The following is a 16995-nucleotide window of genomic DNA, read 5'->3' on the forward strand; positions in this document are numbered from 1 at the left end:
TACGCTAATTAGTTTGTGCTTGCGGTTGTTGCCTTGTTCTCTGTCTCGCCCACCTGAAATATATAACCAAAAATCAAATGCATGCATGAGAATGGATATGAAATATTATTGAAGAAAAAAAGGAGGGAATTTGAGAGGAATGAACGAAATGAATAAGAATAATAGGTACGTGCCTAACGGTGAGTTTGATTAGGAGTACTGTGGATTGGCGATTTGGATCAATGTTTGATTAGGGAAATTTATAGATACTCCTAATTAAAGTCACGCCTATTTTGGCAATTAATGTTGACGTGAATGCATGCTAATTGGTATGTTGGCGACGACTCCAATGCCCACCACCGTCAAATATTATTCTTCTCTTCTATTTAAAGAGACAAATACGAGAAGATCGGCAAAATATAGACAGTGCAAGAATAGTGAATATCTTGGTGACGGAAACAGAAATATATTTGATGCATTTCAACTCCTAATTTAAGGGTAGGTTTCTTGCACATAGGAGGGGAGGATAGTAAAAAAAAAAAAAAAAAACCAGGATATCCATATTGATAGAGTTAAAGAACTAATTTTTTAAGATATTAAGATCCAAGGAGTTAAGTTCTTTCAACTTTTAAGATATTAAAATTCAATTTAAAGAGTTAAATTCTTTCAACTGATATTTTTTTATACAATTAGTCAGAAATTAAACTCATCATCACATATTTAATAAATAAAATTATTTATAAATCATGTAACATTGTATTGATGTATTTTTTTTTAAAATTTTTAAGTAAAAGAAGTTTGGCATATAATTAAGGATATAAATTAAATGATAAATTTTATATGTATAAGAATTTATCAGCATGCACATTTTTTTGTATGAATACATGAGTTAGATATAATAAGATATTATCGTAAAAGATATTATCATAAAATGCATCGATATCAACGTGTGTGTTAAAAAAATTCATACTAGCTAACAAAATTCATACGTGTATATTACATCTAATAAATACAATAATTAATGTTATATAAGGAAAACATGTTTATTTATATATTTCTGCATTAATCCTTAAAATTAATTATTATAAAATGATAATTGCATCCAAGAACTATGTATGACTCTAGAGAAGAATTAAAAATAAACAAACTTTCACACATTTCATTAGTAAACAAGATTTTAAATCAATGGATGCAATACATCAATAAAGCACCATATATTAGACGAATCTTGGAACAACTTACGACAGCATATTCTTGGAATGTCTAAGACATCATAATACTGATGAAACAAATTAAAAACATGCCTTCTGAACAGAAGAAAATCTGTTAAGAACGCTACCTTAAGTAAAAATCAATGAATTAAAACAGCAAAACTCATTACTTATCAAAGGTGTTTATGTACATATCAATTTAGTCATTTGATAGATCAGGTAAGGAAGAAGCACTATAACTACTCCCAAAAAGGGAGAGTTCAACCTGACAATATTTATTGCAACAGAGAGATAAGGTTTCACATCTAGTAAAAGTAAAAAAAATTGAATATCATATAAATGAGTAAAAGATTTATGAACCTAAATTTTAAGATTTTGAATTAAATTGTGGTGTCGAATTTTGTTATGTGATTTTATTTGGTGTAAATCTCTCCACTTTATTACTATTTTCCAACATACCATAATTCATTATATATAATGAGATTTTACATTTACAGACAAAGTAGTAATTACAGATAAATAAATAATATAATGAGATTTTATATTTACAGACAAAGTAGTAATTACAGATAAATAAATAATGAGACGGTCTATGCCTGTAAAAAAAGGTCATTAATAATAATGTCTGGATCTGAAATTGCTTATAATTCAGCAGAATGTGCAAAATATCTAAGTGATGAAAACATGTGAACTTTTTAAAAAATCAGATCAGGTTCAAAAGCCTGTTATGGAAAGAAGAATAAGAATAATTTTTATAGGATGATCTAGTTATAAACATGATCAACAATAGGTTTTGAATTCAATGCTAAACTAGGTTTTTCCATGTTCAAAATTGTCTCTTTTAATTAATGCATGCTCAATCACTTTCTGAATGGAAAAGTATACCACTTCGTTTTCTTCCTGAAGTTTAATTATAATTATATCAGTTGAACATTTACATGGAAGTAAAGATCTAAACATCTTTATACGTACCTGCCTCTCCTAATGTGTGGAAGAAGAACTAGTTACAGCATTCTTTCTACTAGATGGAATAGCAATGATGTTACTTTTCTTTACACGGACTTTCACTAGTACTTTACCATACTGTACCATGATTGTTCCATCGTCGCCAGGCGCGATTCTACAACGGTAGCTAATTTACCCCCCCAATCCCTTCACATGGACTTGCTCTCCAATTTGTGGAGTATACGAAGCACGATCAGCTTCATTGATGGAAAACTATCAGCAGGAGTATGAGCTTTTACAATGGAGGCAATTGCAGATTCAGATTCTCTAATAAGAGAATTGAGTTGATACCAGAAATTCTGAGTCGCTTCTCAAATTTCTGTATCACAGTTTCCATCTGAGATTTTGCATGCTCTAGCTCGTGTTGAACCTGTTGTGTTTCCTTTGCCATAAGTTCCATCTCACGTTGATCAAGGTCTTCTGCCTCCCCTTGGATCTTTGCAATATTAGAAGAATAAAAAAAGCCAAAGAAAGAGGGAAAAGAGGAAAGAAATAAGCAACTCCAAATATGATGATATTCAATTAAAGTCTGCTGGCAAATGCTCAAGTATTCTTTTGCTGAACAAAAAATTTCCAGCAATAAAGGAAACATGATCATTTTGGAAAGAAAATTCTATGTACTTATTTTATATTATAATTGTGCATATAGTCAACCAGAAAGCCATATTCTAGAGGTAACTCCCTCAAAGATATTGAAATTAACATTTGTTGGCAATTCCCAACCAGAAAGCCATTTGTTGGCTATTCCCAAGGTACTAAATATTGTGTCAATCCACAAACTTGTATAAATCCCCATCACCTCTTTGATTTTCCAGTCAATTTACCAACGATTTACTTATTAAGGATGCAAAATTCATATGAACTTGGAAATGAACACTATTGTATTGATCGTAATACTACATTGACCAAGGAAAACAAACTATAATCAAGAAATAAAGATTCTCTTCCCAGCAAAACATCTAGATTCTAGATTGTACCTCATTGTGAACGCTCATAATTTCTGCATGAATGGATGCAGCCTTTTCAACCTGAGCCTTTAACCGATTTCTTTCCTCCTGTAATGACCGATAGAGCATTCCTCTCCGCTCTTGCTGTTGTTCTGATTGAAACTTCTCTACCCATTTTTGTGCACGATCAATTATATTTCTATCAAAGCCAATAGATCCTGCTATGCTTAATGCATTTGAATCACCAGTACATCCCCAGAGGATTCTATAAGTTGGTTGTAACGTTTCAAGTGAAAATTCCATTGTTGCATTGTCAAAACGGGTATCCGTTTCCTTCATACTACTTAGATCAGCATAATGAGTGGTTACAACAGCCAAGTTAGCACGATCCTTCAAATATTGCAACACCTTCTGAAGGATCAGTTCCACCAACAATTTCATCAATGAGAACAAGTGATTGTGTTGAGGCCACTTCCAAAATCTTACAAATACGTGATATGTGCCTGCTAAAAGTTGAGAGATTTTGTTCAAGGGACTTCAATTTGGAGAGAGAAAAGGAATCAGAAACCAAATGAAACAATTACATGATGTTAACAAGAAGTCTTTTATTGTCCATAAAAAGTTCAAATGTTACCTGGTAATCTCCAATATCTGCAAGGATACGGTCAAATCAAAGAAGTTTTGGATTTTTCTTGACAGGCAAATACAACCCAGCCTTTCCAATTAATTAAGTTAATAAGTGAATTATGTTATAAAAAATTTATACTATATATTATAATAAAAATTTTAATATATATTTAATACATTTGTAAATTTAAATAATAAATTTTATGATAATTAATTTTGATTTAATAATTAATTTATTTGTATATATAAATTATAAATAAAAATTATAAGTTTCATAAAAATTTATATATATAAACAAATTAATTATTAGATTAAAATTAATTGTCATAAAATTTATTATCTAAATTTATATATACATTAAATATATATATTAAGAATTTTATTATTATATATAACAATATTAATTATTTTATAACATAATTTATTTATTAATTTAATTGATTAAAAATCATATTAATAACGTATAAGTTACAGGTTCAATTCATGAATGGATGGTTAATTTTAAATTGGCTTACTCGTAATGAACTTGTAGATTCGCTAATCCGTATCAACTTTACCAATGAGCAAAAGTGAAATTTTACTTGGGTGTACAAGCAATTGTGCTGCTACACGTACCAATACCTGTATGATTTTTTAGCCCTTAAATACTGGGTTTTTAAGTCCGACCCATTTAATCCCTCAATTAAACGGGTTTGACTGTAGTTCCGCGAGAAACCGGCAACTGTCCTAATTTTTATTTTTTTTTAAAAATAATTTTAGTGCTTTAATAATTAATAAAACTAAATGTAAAATGAAATTCATCTATCTATTTAAATGTAAAACTAAATGTTAAACGTGTCTGATCTCATTCTCAAATCTTGAAATACCACAAGACATTTGTACTCCATCTAATCCATCATCCATTCCCAAAGTCTTTCCTTTTTCTTCTTTCGTCAAAGTTTATTCCATTCCAATATTATTTTACATATAATTTTCAAATTCTTATTTTAGGCAAAATTATATAAAAAATAAATTATATATATATATATATTTAAAAGTCAACATTAACTGTTAATTTGTTTTTTTTTCTAGTATCTATTAGTTTAGTCTCAGTTGATATATTTTTATCAACCTTTGACTTTAAGGATCAATTTGAAAGATTTTTCAATATTTATATACTATTTAATATGATTCTATTACTTTAGGGATTATTTATATATTAATTGTTTATTCAGTTATTGAAAATTTGAAATTAAAATTCATTGCATCATGTTCATGTCTATTACTTTTTGGATAAAACTGTTCATGTCTATCACCCGTGGATTATTGTTAATCACTTAATCCAAATGAAATGTCCCATAAAACTCGGTAATGTCCCATAAAACTCGGTAATGTCCTAGGACAGGAAACCTCGTTGGATAACCCGGGAAGTGACCAAACTACCCTTTTCGAATTACAACAAGGCTTTTTTTTCTGTCTCGTTCTCCTCTTTCTCTTTCTCTTTCTCTTTCAGGAACAACACAAACACAAGGATGATACCGCAACAGTGGGCTTCTCCATGTGGAAACCAATGCACCAATAAATACGCTGCCCTAACCAAAATCCCATGTAATGTAACCAAACCTCTTCAACATTTCTTCATTCTTTCTTTCTTTCTTTTTTTTTTATAAAAAAATCATGAATGTTCAATTTGCCATATTCATGCTCTGGAATTGTGTTATCCTTTTCATTACCCATGAGGTCATGACGTTGTTTCTGGTCTATTTTCAATGTTTGGGTAGATTATATCTTGAATAATTCAAATTATTGTGATATATTATAATGAATAGTTAACTCAATGAAGCAATATTCCGGGCTCGTTGAAGACTCTTGTAGCAATTTTTATGGTTTATGATGTCGATGTTAGGTTATTTTGATGTTAATTGGTGTTGGGTATGCGCTAAAAATTCGATCTTTGCGTTCCTTTATGCACTCACATATCCTACTTGTTTTATTTTAGGGCGAGTATTCTGCAAAAAGGGTTGCGACTCAGATGGAGAGACATGGGAAGAATGTGAGATTACTTTGCATTTTCTTTTTAATAATTTTTCTTATGAATGGAATGTAGATAAGAAAAAATTGTTCAATCAAAATCTAGGCTTTATGAATTTCATTTTCTTGTATTTCTGCATCAATACTAGCATTATAGTTGCTCACTTTTTTTCCCCCCTTTGTGTCCTTAATAAACTATTTCAGAAATTTGCAAAAGTTGTTTTTTCTTGATTAGTTGAAAACAATAATTTCTTGAGAGAAAAAATTTATCTTTGACAATTGGGGAAAGTATTTGGAGTAAGGCTTCACTTTTTTAATTGTTAAACGGTAAGTCACTTCAGCAATAATGAAATTGAGCGAAATGGTTTTTATTTTATTTTTAACAATTCAAGTCATAAGATTATGTTAGTTTTTGCTATTGAAGCAACAAAGACTGGATATATGAGGTCAAACATTGGCTTTGTAGATGGCAGAAGTAGTTGGTTTATCTCATATTTTAAGAAGAGAATTGCTAGCAACTTGGTTTATCTCAGTTTTGTTTCTGGCGTATTCTGAGAAAAAGAATGGAAAAAGTGTGATTGTATAAATTGGGCTTGCTTAGTGACAGACTTGATTTTGATTAACAAATGATAAGAGTATTGGTTAACCAGGTTTGGAGGACTGCAATCAAATATGCTACAAGGATCCCGTACTAAAGGACCAGCAGTGGAGTGCTTATATTGATCGTTCCCCTGGAGCTGCCAGTTATTCAGAGGTATCTTCTATCCTTGCCCATGTTCCTTTTACGTTCCATATTCGTGAATCGTGATTGCAACTTAGCTTATGATGTTTTCTAACAAATAATGGTTTCTCTCTTATAATATTTTTTATGTTTGGTTCTGCAATCTTAAAGGAAAGGTTTCTACATGTTGACTGTTATGTTATTGTCAGAGGAAAAGTATTTGAGTGAAAAGTTTTAGGTTTGATAAGAACTATTGGAACCAAGTATTGAACTGTTGCCTTTGGTTTTTGCTTGCCAATGAGTGAACTACAAGTTGATTGTGTATGGTGCTTAAATTGTTTTAATAGGATTAGTCAACTAATTTTCTTGGCAGCATCAGTAATCCGTTTTCAGCCCTGATATCTAGAGAATAATGGAAAGGAATGGCTTCTTTCTGGTCAATTGCGACATGCATGTGGTTTTTAATAGCTTAAGATTAATTATGGTATGGCTGCTATCTCTAGAAATTAGTAACGATTAATTGTTTTCCTGTACAGGAATGTTTTCATGCATGTGTATCTGGCTGCGGTTACAAGGTCAGTTTGATTTCAAGAACATAAATTTTGGTTAACTTGTCATATGCATTCCAGCTTCCCCCCTCCCTACACACACACACACAAAAAAAAAAAGGATTTTAGAATCTTTTTAACAAGGAGGGAGTGATGCTTTTTGAATTTGCTATGCTTGCTTCATGTCAGCAGGTTTTTCTAGCATATCTGTTTGAAAAAGGAAATAAAAGAAACCTCATAATTATTGTGATTTTTTAACTATTGTTTATGGAAACTGCTTATCAGGAAATTCAGTCTCAAATCAGTTTGATAACCTTCAATTAATTCTCTTGTTTATAATTTGAAAAATTAAATAGGAAAATGTATCCCCAAATTGATTTGTAATACCATCCAAGGTTTTAAATTATGGATTGCATCATGTGATTTGGGCACAGTATCTTGGTTGCAGACTTGCACTGACTGTCCAACTTCATGATAACATTTCTGCACCAAAATGAATTCTTTCAGTTTTCATGTTTCAACTAAAGCCTAGTTGGAATGATTAGTATAAAGTTTGATTTGTTTCTTTGTTCATGGTATTTTATACATTCCACATCTTACAGTAATTGAAAATTGAATGTGATTCATCATAAAGAAAACTAATTCTCTCTCTTTGCTATATCGATTAATTTGCATTGGAAATATTAGGATACAGGTGATCTTATAAATTTATTGCATCTATTTAAATCATACATATATCATCAATATTTCTCTGTTGCTTCGATGTGGTTTCCCATATACTAAGCTGTCACTATTGAATGACCAATTTATTTTAGTGAATCATGTTGCAGATGTACAACTTTCCTTCTCTCTGAATTGAATATCATCAAGAATCTACATAAGTCTGACAAATATATTCAAAAATTCACTTGTAATAACCCAATTACATATTTCGCATATTGCAGTTTGAGGTTAAACCAGAGGAAGCTGATAAAGTCAGTCCTAACAGGCAACTGAAGCCGGAGACCAAGCCGAAGCCACAACCAAAGCCAAAGCCACAACCTGTATGCCCCATTGACCCGCCAAGTGATATACCTGATACTTCTGCATAGTGAAAGACAAACATACATATTTGACAAAATTCCAAAATGTATACTTGATACTTTGTTGGCTATATGCTCAGGAATTTTTTTTTGTTTCATTTTCTTTTTTACCTTGTAACTTGGTAATTGTTATCAGCATGGGTTACTTACATTTTGGGGGCAACACCATGAGTGGTGGTTGTGCCTTTTTTTGCCTTGAGATTTTGGAGGCATCGTGTTGCCTTTAAGCTGGGAGCACTGATAGTTGGATACTAAGAGTACAGGACTTACATGATTTTACTGAGGAAAGTTGATGTTCTAGGAATTTAAATTTGTGATTTTTTTATTTACCGTTATTACTTATAAATCTCGATCAAATCATGGTGAATGTCAGCAGTTAGATCACCACTCCCGTATCCACCGCCTGATCAAATGGATTTGGTGCCTCTCGACTAAATAACTGTTGTTTGTGGAAGACTTTTGACTTTTGACATCAGACTTACATTTTCAATCTTAAAGGATTTGTTTGATAGAATGGAAAGAAATGAAATTAAAGTGAATTAGGGCGAAAGTTTGAATTAAAATAAAGCATAAAATTGAAGGTCTAATTTTTTTTCAGTGTTTATTTATTTTATTTTTTTTGTTTCTCTTTTAACACCAACGAACTGGCCCTTAGTATTAGATTATAATTCCCCAATTTGATGACATTCTTCATTGTTGCTTTGTTATGAATTATTGACAATTGCAATTTGAATAATACTCAGTATTGAATCACACACAATACTTCTTACTTCTTATTTAATGTTTACAACATCCTTTTTTTTTTTGTTACAGCACAACATCCCTTATAGGAGATATTAATGTAATATTTTCAAACACTACAAAAAATTAGTGTTACACATAAGATGGTATTAATGAAATGTTTTCAAACATTAAAGAGGGTTAATGTAAGAATGACAAAAATAGTAACGTTAAATGTAATTCAAATAAAAAATTCGAAAGGTACAAGTGTAATTTGCTTTAAAATATATTATGTTGAATTAAAATAATTATAAAATATAATATCCGTTCATCTTCAATATATTATTATTGTATAGAAAACATTAACTTTACAAAAAAAAAGGTATTTGGACATATATAGTTTATTTTATTATATGGATATAAAAAATTTAATTTAATTAATCAAATCATTTGAAATTTTATGCTTACAATATTTTGACTATACAAAGTTATAAATTTTAATTTTTAATTCTAAATAAAAAAAAGTTTCACAGCATTCAAGTAATAAAAGGATCCCCTCCCAAAACCAAAAAAAAAAAGGAAGAATGTCAAAACTTACCTTGAAGGAAAATACATTTTTTTAAAAATTCTAAAAGGGAGGGGAAAAATGTGAAACAAAAAGTATGAGATGTGTGCCAATTATATGACCAAATCGCTTTCTCCATTGCTGTTTCCTTGTAAAGAAGCTCAAAATAAAAGCATTTTTTCCCAGGTTTCCCTTTGCATGTTGACAGGACCAGGATGACCAGGATGCATAAGATGATGTTGCCTTTGCTACTACTTTTGACGGCGCAAATAATCTCGTACATACTGATGTACCTCAGTCTTAACCACCATGTGCATCTTCTTTGAATCTTCCCACAACAAACCATTCCATTCTCTAGCACAGTCACAGGCTCCTTCAAACACATCCTGCCCACAAATGATACAAATAATAAGACACACACAAGGGCATATTCTCAAGACATGGACTCAAATTAATGATGCAGAGTTCCTTACTCTGGAAGGGAACTCATCGTAATAGTATGCATCTGTCATCTCAACTCTGTTTAGATCTGCTTCCCACAGCCTAATCTGTCACCATTACAATGCTACATAATCAGAAAATGAAAATATACAGTACATAAGCAAGCGTGCATGCATGCATGCAACCACACAATATTAAGATCAAAAACCTGTTCTGTGACATTTTCAGGCACAGATGGTATCCTCTCCGCAACACGAGGATGAGCATTTTGCTGAAGGAAAGTGATTATCTGCAACATCAACACATGTGGTTGTCTGTGTAAGATATTGTTCATAGTAAACTTTTAAAAATCAACTCAAACATGTTAGTATAAGCCTATATTTAAAGACTAAAGGTGTATTTGTTTTAATATTGGTAAGGCTCAAAGGGAAGTTGGATTTAATGATAATAGAGAGATGAAATGGAGTGAACGTGCATTGGAATGTGTTATAACTGTAAAAAAAAAAACACACTAACCTACAAAGATAGTAAAAAAATGCCAAAAGCTTTAGTGAGTACAAGCTTGTCAGGGTGAGGAGGTGAATAGCAGTAAGGAAATGCATCTATTCATCAATGTAGGTCATTCAAATGAAAGGTCTGTGGGTAGAAAGGATTGAGGTTGAGGCTGCTCCCACGTATGATATCTAAAATGGACTAGCATAACATATTCCTGTGTCAGAGCTACTTATGTAAAGGATTATTTTACAAAACTCAAATGGTAAAAACAACATTCAGGGGGCAAATAGACAAAGCTGATACAACTGGTATCCACAAATAGAAGAATTCACACAACAGTACACAGAGACGCAGAGAGAGAAAAAGGAACCAGCTATTATCTATTGATTACTGAAAATAGTGTCTCAGCACTCTCCTCTACAATGAGTTTCCCCAAAAAATACCTCTGCAATATCTACTGCACCACTATTTATAATAATTAACTCCTAGCTCCCTAACTCCTAGCTTCCTATTCCTTCTAGAATTCAGTTTAGTACTAGGCCCCTTATTCCTAGCAAAAGCATAGCAAGAAATAAATCATTACCATCTATCTGCAAAAACCAAGTATCATATTATAAAAGCAGATATTGCACACTAAAATTTTTATTTTCTAATACTTACCTGCTCTGCTGTAATGCCATTTTCAAAAGCACTATACAAGCTTTCTTTTGTAATAGCCCCAACAATAAGATTTGGAAGTTGATACTCTACCCTGTGTACACCACACGTACTGATACTAAGCAATAATATTTTGTTGAAATAGGTAGCTCAAAATTTAATAGCTAATTAGTGGATTCATTTAAAAATAGTGTCAGAAAGATTAAGGATATTCCAAAAATATTGTCCAGGAAGAACAACTTCTGATATCTATAAGTATTAAGTAGTTCCAAAACACAAATGGCAGGAAAAAAATGAGGAAAGACTAGAGGCTTTCTTTGACAAAAGTTGCAAAGTATTTGGTGGCATACCTTGAGAATAGCCGCAATATCTCACAATGTAATTTAGAAGTTGAGTAAGCATAAACTCTAAAATTTGTTTCCACAACCACAAATCCCTGAAAATATTAAATAGAGTGACATTTTTCATTAATATTCACAAATTTGTACAGGAATTTTTATTTTATTTTTCAAAATAGGCATATTTATTGTTACAATAACAGAAGATAATTCATTCATTAAAGCCAACCAAAGGTTAATTGGCATGTTAAACGATCATCAATCTGAGGTAGTAAGTGAAGATCAGTCAACAAAAGATTCTTGAACAAGAATAAACATATCTCATGTGTATTGTGTAATCCAGTAAAACTTGGAAACTCTAAAGAACACAAGTGTATGCAAACTTGGAATGATTGAGATGAAGCTGCTAAAACACCTAACCAACAACAGTAATATCTGCACCTATGAACAAGCAAAACAACTTGGCCATACTTATTGAAATAAATCACATTAATAGTAGTACTAAAAAACTATGGAGTATAATTCAAAAGGTCATCTAAACCATATACAAATACAGACACACATGCATAAACAGATACATTTTAAAGGAACATCTAAATCAGTTTTCAAAGTTTACCTTTTTTTATTAAAGAGTAAATTTAATTAGAAGGAAAGAAGGAAATAGGACGAGAAGAATAAGCCATCCTATGTGAACAAGGCACAACGGAAAAAATGCAGCTGAAACAAACAAACAAAAACATTGATTTCATAGAGCCTTCACTACTGTGAAGGAGTTTTCCTAAAAGAAACCTCGTCGTGAAACAAGGCCATGGTCTAAATTTTCTATCAAGATAAATACATTCTGAAACCAATAAGAAACCTGTTTTCTAGATGATGAATCAGCCAAGCTCATTGAAAGATTGGTTGCCAATTTTGTAGGTATAAACCAACTTCCTTTCCTGCCCTATAAAGTTGTCACAAAAAGAAGAAAAAAACAGAAGACAAATACTTATGAATAAATATACAATTAAAGTCATCATGAACCTTGTAATGTCTGAAAAAATAAGCATGGAAGTATAATAACCTGCTGAATTTTTACCAAACCAAGGTCTGCTAGGTCATTAATTATGGTCCTCTGAAAACTAGTCAATGTGTCAACACTATATGCCTGATGCATTAAAAAAATTAAGTGTCAAAGTCACAAAGAATTCCAATTACATGAAAAGGAAGAAACAGATTCAGTAATCATAGCTATAGAGAAAAAGTCACTAGAAAGCAAAGGTCTGATCAGTCAAACACTTATGCAAGTTAATGTAGAATACCACAATATTAGTTTTTATGCAACAAAATTCTCATCAAAGTTTTTATGCAACACTTGTGCAAGTTAACTAGAATGTCTTACCTCCCCAATGTCATGAAAACTAAGTTCCAGCATGAATGAGATAAGGTCAGCTGCATCAACACCTCTATCCTGCATCAAATTGGATGATGAAGAGCACTAGAAAACAAATGGAAAAAATATTATTTAAAAAAAAAGTTAGAGCTACCTCAGAATTAGATATATATTCTCTGATGATGTACCAAAGCTGTGCATTTGTATCCATCAGCTGTAATTCACAAGGAACAATCTTTATATTTAGGAAAATGCATTATACATTAAATACAATTGGCTTATAAATACTTTGACACATACCAAAAACTGGAAACCACTTTCAGTTAATTTTGGAGCTTCTTTGTCTCTGTATTGGCACATGAGAAAATTATATCAAGTGTGAGATTTTCAATACCCAATTACCCACACACGCATATAAGCAACTGCTACAAATGAGAAGTACTACTGCCAAGGAACCAAAACCTGTAACTCAGGATACGCCGCTGGAAAACCTTCATCAGGGAAGAGCTAATATTCAAGGGCTTTTCAACCTGACTTGGGCTTATAAGTTGCAATAAGAAACACTGGTTCATTGCAAAAGAAAGTCACATAAAAGGCTTCATTTTAGTCAAAATTTAATCAAGGTGCTGTACATCAAATAACTAAAGTAACTTAGGTAAAATAATATTAAGAAATAAAATAAATAGATTTATAGTTTTAAAAAAAATGAAATGAGAAGATCAAACATTGTACCTCCCATTGTTCTAGAGCATAAGCCTCAAGATTCTCTAAGGTTGGGAGCCTCACAGTAATATTAGAAGGCATTGATTCCCTTGGCAAAGTTCCACTGCCATATTTAATCACAAGGAAATATTACCAGCTAAAGCAAATATTACAGTCAACATTTTAATAATTTCATAACAATAATTGCTCTTCTTGAAAAATTCAGAATGGAAGAGTGACTCTGGTCATTTAATTTCATGGAGAGACCATCCTCTGCCTATATAGGCTAATTAACCCATCATACATAAATTAGAATAGTTTTATCACGGGACTCAACAATTTTGTACATCACTTCCTCAGCATAGCAGTGAGAGAACAGGACGAGCTAACAATTACCATGGTCCATGAACAGAAAAGGAAGAAAAATGATGTACTACTCACCCTTGTACTAAAAGTTTTTGGAGACTTCTCTGAAATGTTGGATTAACTTTGTAAGTCTTTTCATTCTTCCTGCCAGAAAGAGGAAAAACTTACTGAAGTAAATGGGATAAGGCGAGGCTCCAAAGTGGTAAAAGTGATGTTCTAGAACTATGGAAACTTAGCTAGATGCAAAGACACATAAAGAGAAGAAGAATATATACAATCCAGAGAAATGAACTACATATTGATAGCAGTTTCTCTTACTTGGAAAATGAAAAATAAAATGAAGTGAATAGAACTAAGTGATCAGTATTAAGTATTAAATGCCTTTTGTTAGGAAGCGATTGATAACTTTACACAAATGTGTTCTGAAAGAAACAAAGGAGAAAGCAAACAAATAGCATGCATGCCATGGAGCATGCAAATTAGATAAACAAATATTTTCCATCGAACTACAACATGTCACAAATAAAAAGATTTTATCACAAAGACAATTAAACAAATTACAAGATGTAAAAAAGGTGTGCACTCTCCATACTAAGGGCTTGAATTTATCCAATTGTCATTTGATCAACTTGAACCATTCTGAAGCACAATTGTCTACTTTTCATTTTCACAGAAACATATAAAAAATACAAAATGTTTAATTAGAGAATAAATGTGTACCTGTCAACAGCTTCAAGGAAAACTCTCAATTGAACCAACCTATCAATGGCCACTCTGTGCTTTGAAACTCCACCCGGAAGCACCCATTCCTCCAACAATTTAGCTGCCACTGACACATCAATATGCAGCATCTGTATGACGTATTTCTTCGCAAGAGGCAGAAGAGACCTAATATTTTAAGATATATGTCTGTTAAAACTACTAAGTAAATACTCAAAAACTAAATACCATTTCTCTACCCCACTTATCTCTGAACTTTTTTTTGGTCCTAGGTCAAGACTAATCCCCCACCCACTGTGTATGGCTGCCGCTGGCCATGGGAATTTTACACGTGATGGGAATCGGACACGGGTTCTCCCGCTAAAAGGATCCTTCTCACTCATGTAAACGCAATGGAGCCTTATACCATTGCACCAACCCTTTGGGTTACTTAACTCTGAACTTAGGTGAAAAGATAATCAATAATAGTAATTCCACTATAATGGCACCATCAAGTTATCAAGTTGAGAATCTTTTGAATTCCAAAAAAACAGAATTGCTAGTAACATGCCCTTTTGAACACATAATCTATCATAGGCTGAAATTTATAAGAAATCACAGAAATTTATGGGTCTCACTTCTTATTTAATGAGTCACATTCATGATTTTTGTAGTTTCTAATAAATTATAATTTAACCAACATAAAAAGTGTGTTAGAGAATTTATTGCTAGCACTCCTCTTCCAAAAAGGCCAAAAACTATTAAAACTTAACACCATATGAAGGGGAGGGTGAATGGGTAAGAATATGTTATACTGAGGCAAATTGAATAAGTTTGCAAACACAAGGAAACTTGAACAAACATAAATAGTCGAACTTGGACAATGACCTGAGAATAGCTTCACAGATGAATCCGTTTTCATAGAGCTTATCGAGCTTCATGGCGGGCATGGAAGCCACCATGTCCATGAAATTCTTGGCAATGATTCTAACCTCTGGCATTGTGATTCCGACACCACCACCACCACCTTTTTCTTTATCTTTAATTCGGATTCTGATTAAAGGGGTCTTTAGGAAGAGCTTAAACAACCGAATTAAAAGAAAAAGCGTGTGATTTTATGAAACCCCGTCATGAACCTCGAACGTTTCCGTGATTGTAGTACGAAAAGGGTCTCTCGCGGCGGTGATAATACGCACCGTTTTGGACTTGAAAGGATCACGTGAAGTTGGGGAGGGGTGGTGAAGACAAGAGATGAGATGAGAAGAGAAGAGATGAGTCACTACTTTAAGGGAGTTAGAGAAGCGGTCATAGGCGTTTGGCAGGCTCTGGTTCCAGAGGATTAGAGGACGAACACCATGGAGGAGATCAACATAATTTTTAGTAATTTTTTTTTTTGGTACGTTTCTGAAATATCCATGATAATTAATTTTTATTGATGATCTTTGATGAGATTTTTTTTAATTATATTTTTCTATTCAAAATGCTCCAGTGACTTAATTTATTCATTTGGTTTTGTAGATGTAGAAACTTTTTATTAGTTGCTATGAATAATCGTCATTTTAATTCTTAATATGTAAATTAGTTGAAAGAATGAAAATTATATTTTTTCTTTGAATGCATAAGAAATACAATAATTATATCTTAAGCATAACTTAATGATAAATTAATTTTTAAACTTTACATTTTAATATCAAATTCATCATAAAATCATATTTTTTATCACCAAATATTAGACTATAATTTAATATCAAATTGGTTTTTAAACATTAAAACTTGTTGAAAAAATAAAGAATACAATTTAATATGAAATTTGTTTTATCAAGTTCTTATACTTATAAATATCTTCTCTAAAAAAAATACTTACAAATATCTTCTTTTTATTTTTTACATATAATTTAAGCATGACCATGGGAGCGGTTGAGGGTATTTTTTCTTATCCGGCCTCTGCTCTCAAAAATCAATGGGACCATAAATTTATCCACGCTTGACGGGTCGATTTCCCTTACCTCACCCCTGAAATACACTTAAAAATTTAATTATAAACAATAATCATGATATAAAAAGGGCAAATATTTGCCCTCATCCCTGAAAATTCATGGAAATATTTGTTAATTTTTTTAATTATAAACAACAATCATAGCATAAATACAATTTTGAACAACAATGACATAAATTAAAGTGATAATTGTGAATACCAATCACAACATAAAACATATAATTATCAATAACAAACAATTAACCTAAGTTTCAAACATTCCAAATAAGTTTCAAACATCCCACACAAGATTCAAACAAGTCTCAAATGTATGTAAATAGAATAAAATTCCAACATTAGATGTAGTGTTCATTCCTCCAAAATAAAATTAGCTACACTCCTAATTCTTCAATCATTGGATGTAGTATTCATTCCTCTAAGTGGGTAGTAAAGGCACTTCCCATCATATCACTTGCATGATCACCTATACAAAAGCAGAGGACATCATGGAATTGGAAGATCAATAAAAAAACAT

General features: G+C 31.7%; 2 protein-coding genes and 1 pseudogene across 3 annotated transcripts; 1 reads left to right on the top strand and 2 right to left on the bottom strand.

Annotated features, from left to right (window-relative positions):
• Positions 1-2171: 2171 nt before the first annotated feature.
• LOC100792899 (endonuclease MutS2-like) lies at positions 2172-4656 on the bottom strand (annotated as a pseudogene).
• Positions 4657-5140: 484 nt separating this feature from the next.
• LOC100785317 (uncharacterized) lies at positions 5141-8434 on the top strand. Its single transcript, XM_003542708.5, has 5 exons — positions 5141-5356; positions 5748-5801; positions 6430-6533; positions 7037-7075; positions 7993-8434. The coding sequence occupies exons 1-5, from the start codon at positions 5281-5283 to the stop codon at positions 8137-8139; spliced, it is 420 nt and encodes a 139-aa protein (XP_003542756.1). The 5' UTR covers positions 5141-5280; the 3' UTR covers positions 8140-8434.
• A 441-nt stretch (positions 8435-8875) lies between these two features.
• Positions 8876-16086, bottom strand: LOC100784255 (general transcription and DNA repair factor IIH subunit TFB2). 2 transcript variants are annotated; one of them, XM_003542706.4, is made up of 15 exons: positions 15374-16086; positions 14507-14674; positions 13862-13930; positions 13451-13544; positions 13181-13281; positions 13019-13064; positions 12873-12932; positions 12728-12796; positions 12410-12493; positions 12206-12289; positions 11359-11444; positions 11012-11102; positions 10065-10145; positions 9889-9963; positions 8876-9801 (listed from the first exon to the last, which is right to left on the bottom strand). In XM_003542706.4, exons 1-15 carry the CDS (start codon positions 15484-15486, stop codon positions 9667-9669), a joined length of 1356 nt encoding a protein of 451 aa, XP_003542754.1. In that variant the 5' UTR covers positions 15487-16086; the 3' UTR covers positions 8876-9666. The 2 variants fall into 2 exon arrangements, 1 of the variants encoding a protein (XP_003542754.1); XR_417632.4 differs by lacking the exon at positions 8876-9801 and adding an exon at positions 10373-10549 and having other exon boundaries at positions 9906-9963.
• Between the last annotated feature and the right edge of the window lie 909 nt (positions 16087-16995).

Source organism: Glycine max, chromosome 13 (genome assembly GCF_000004515.6).
Source record: "Glycine max cultivar Williams 82 chromosome 13, Glycine_max_v4.0, whole genome shotgun sequence".
In the NCBI taxonomy this organism is placed as follows: Eukaryota; Viridiplantae; Streptophyta; class Magnoliopsida; order Fabales; family Fabaceae; genus Glycine; species Glycine max.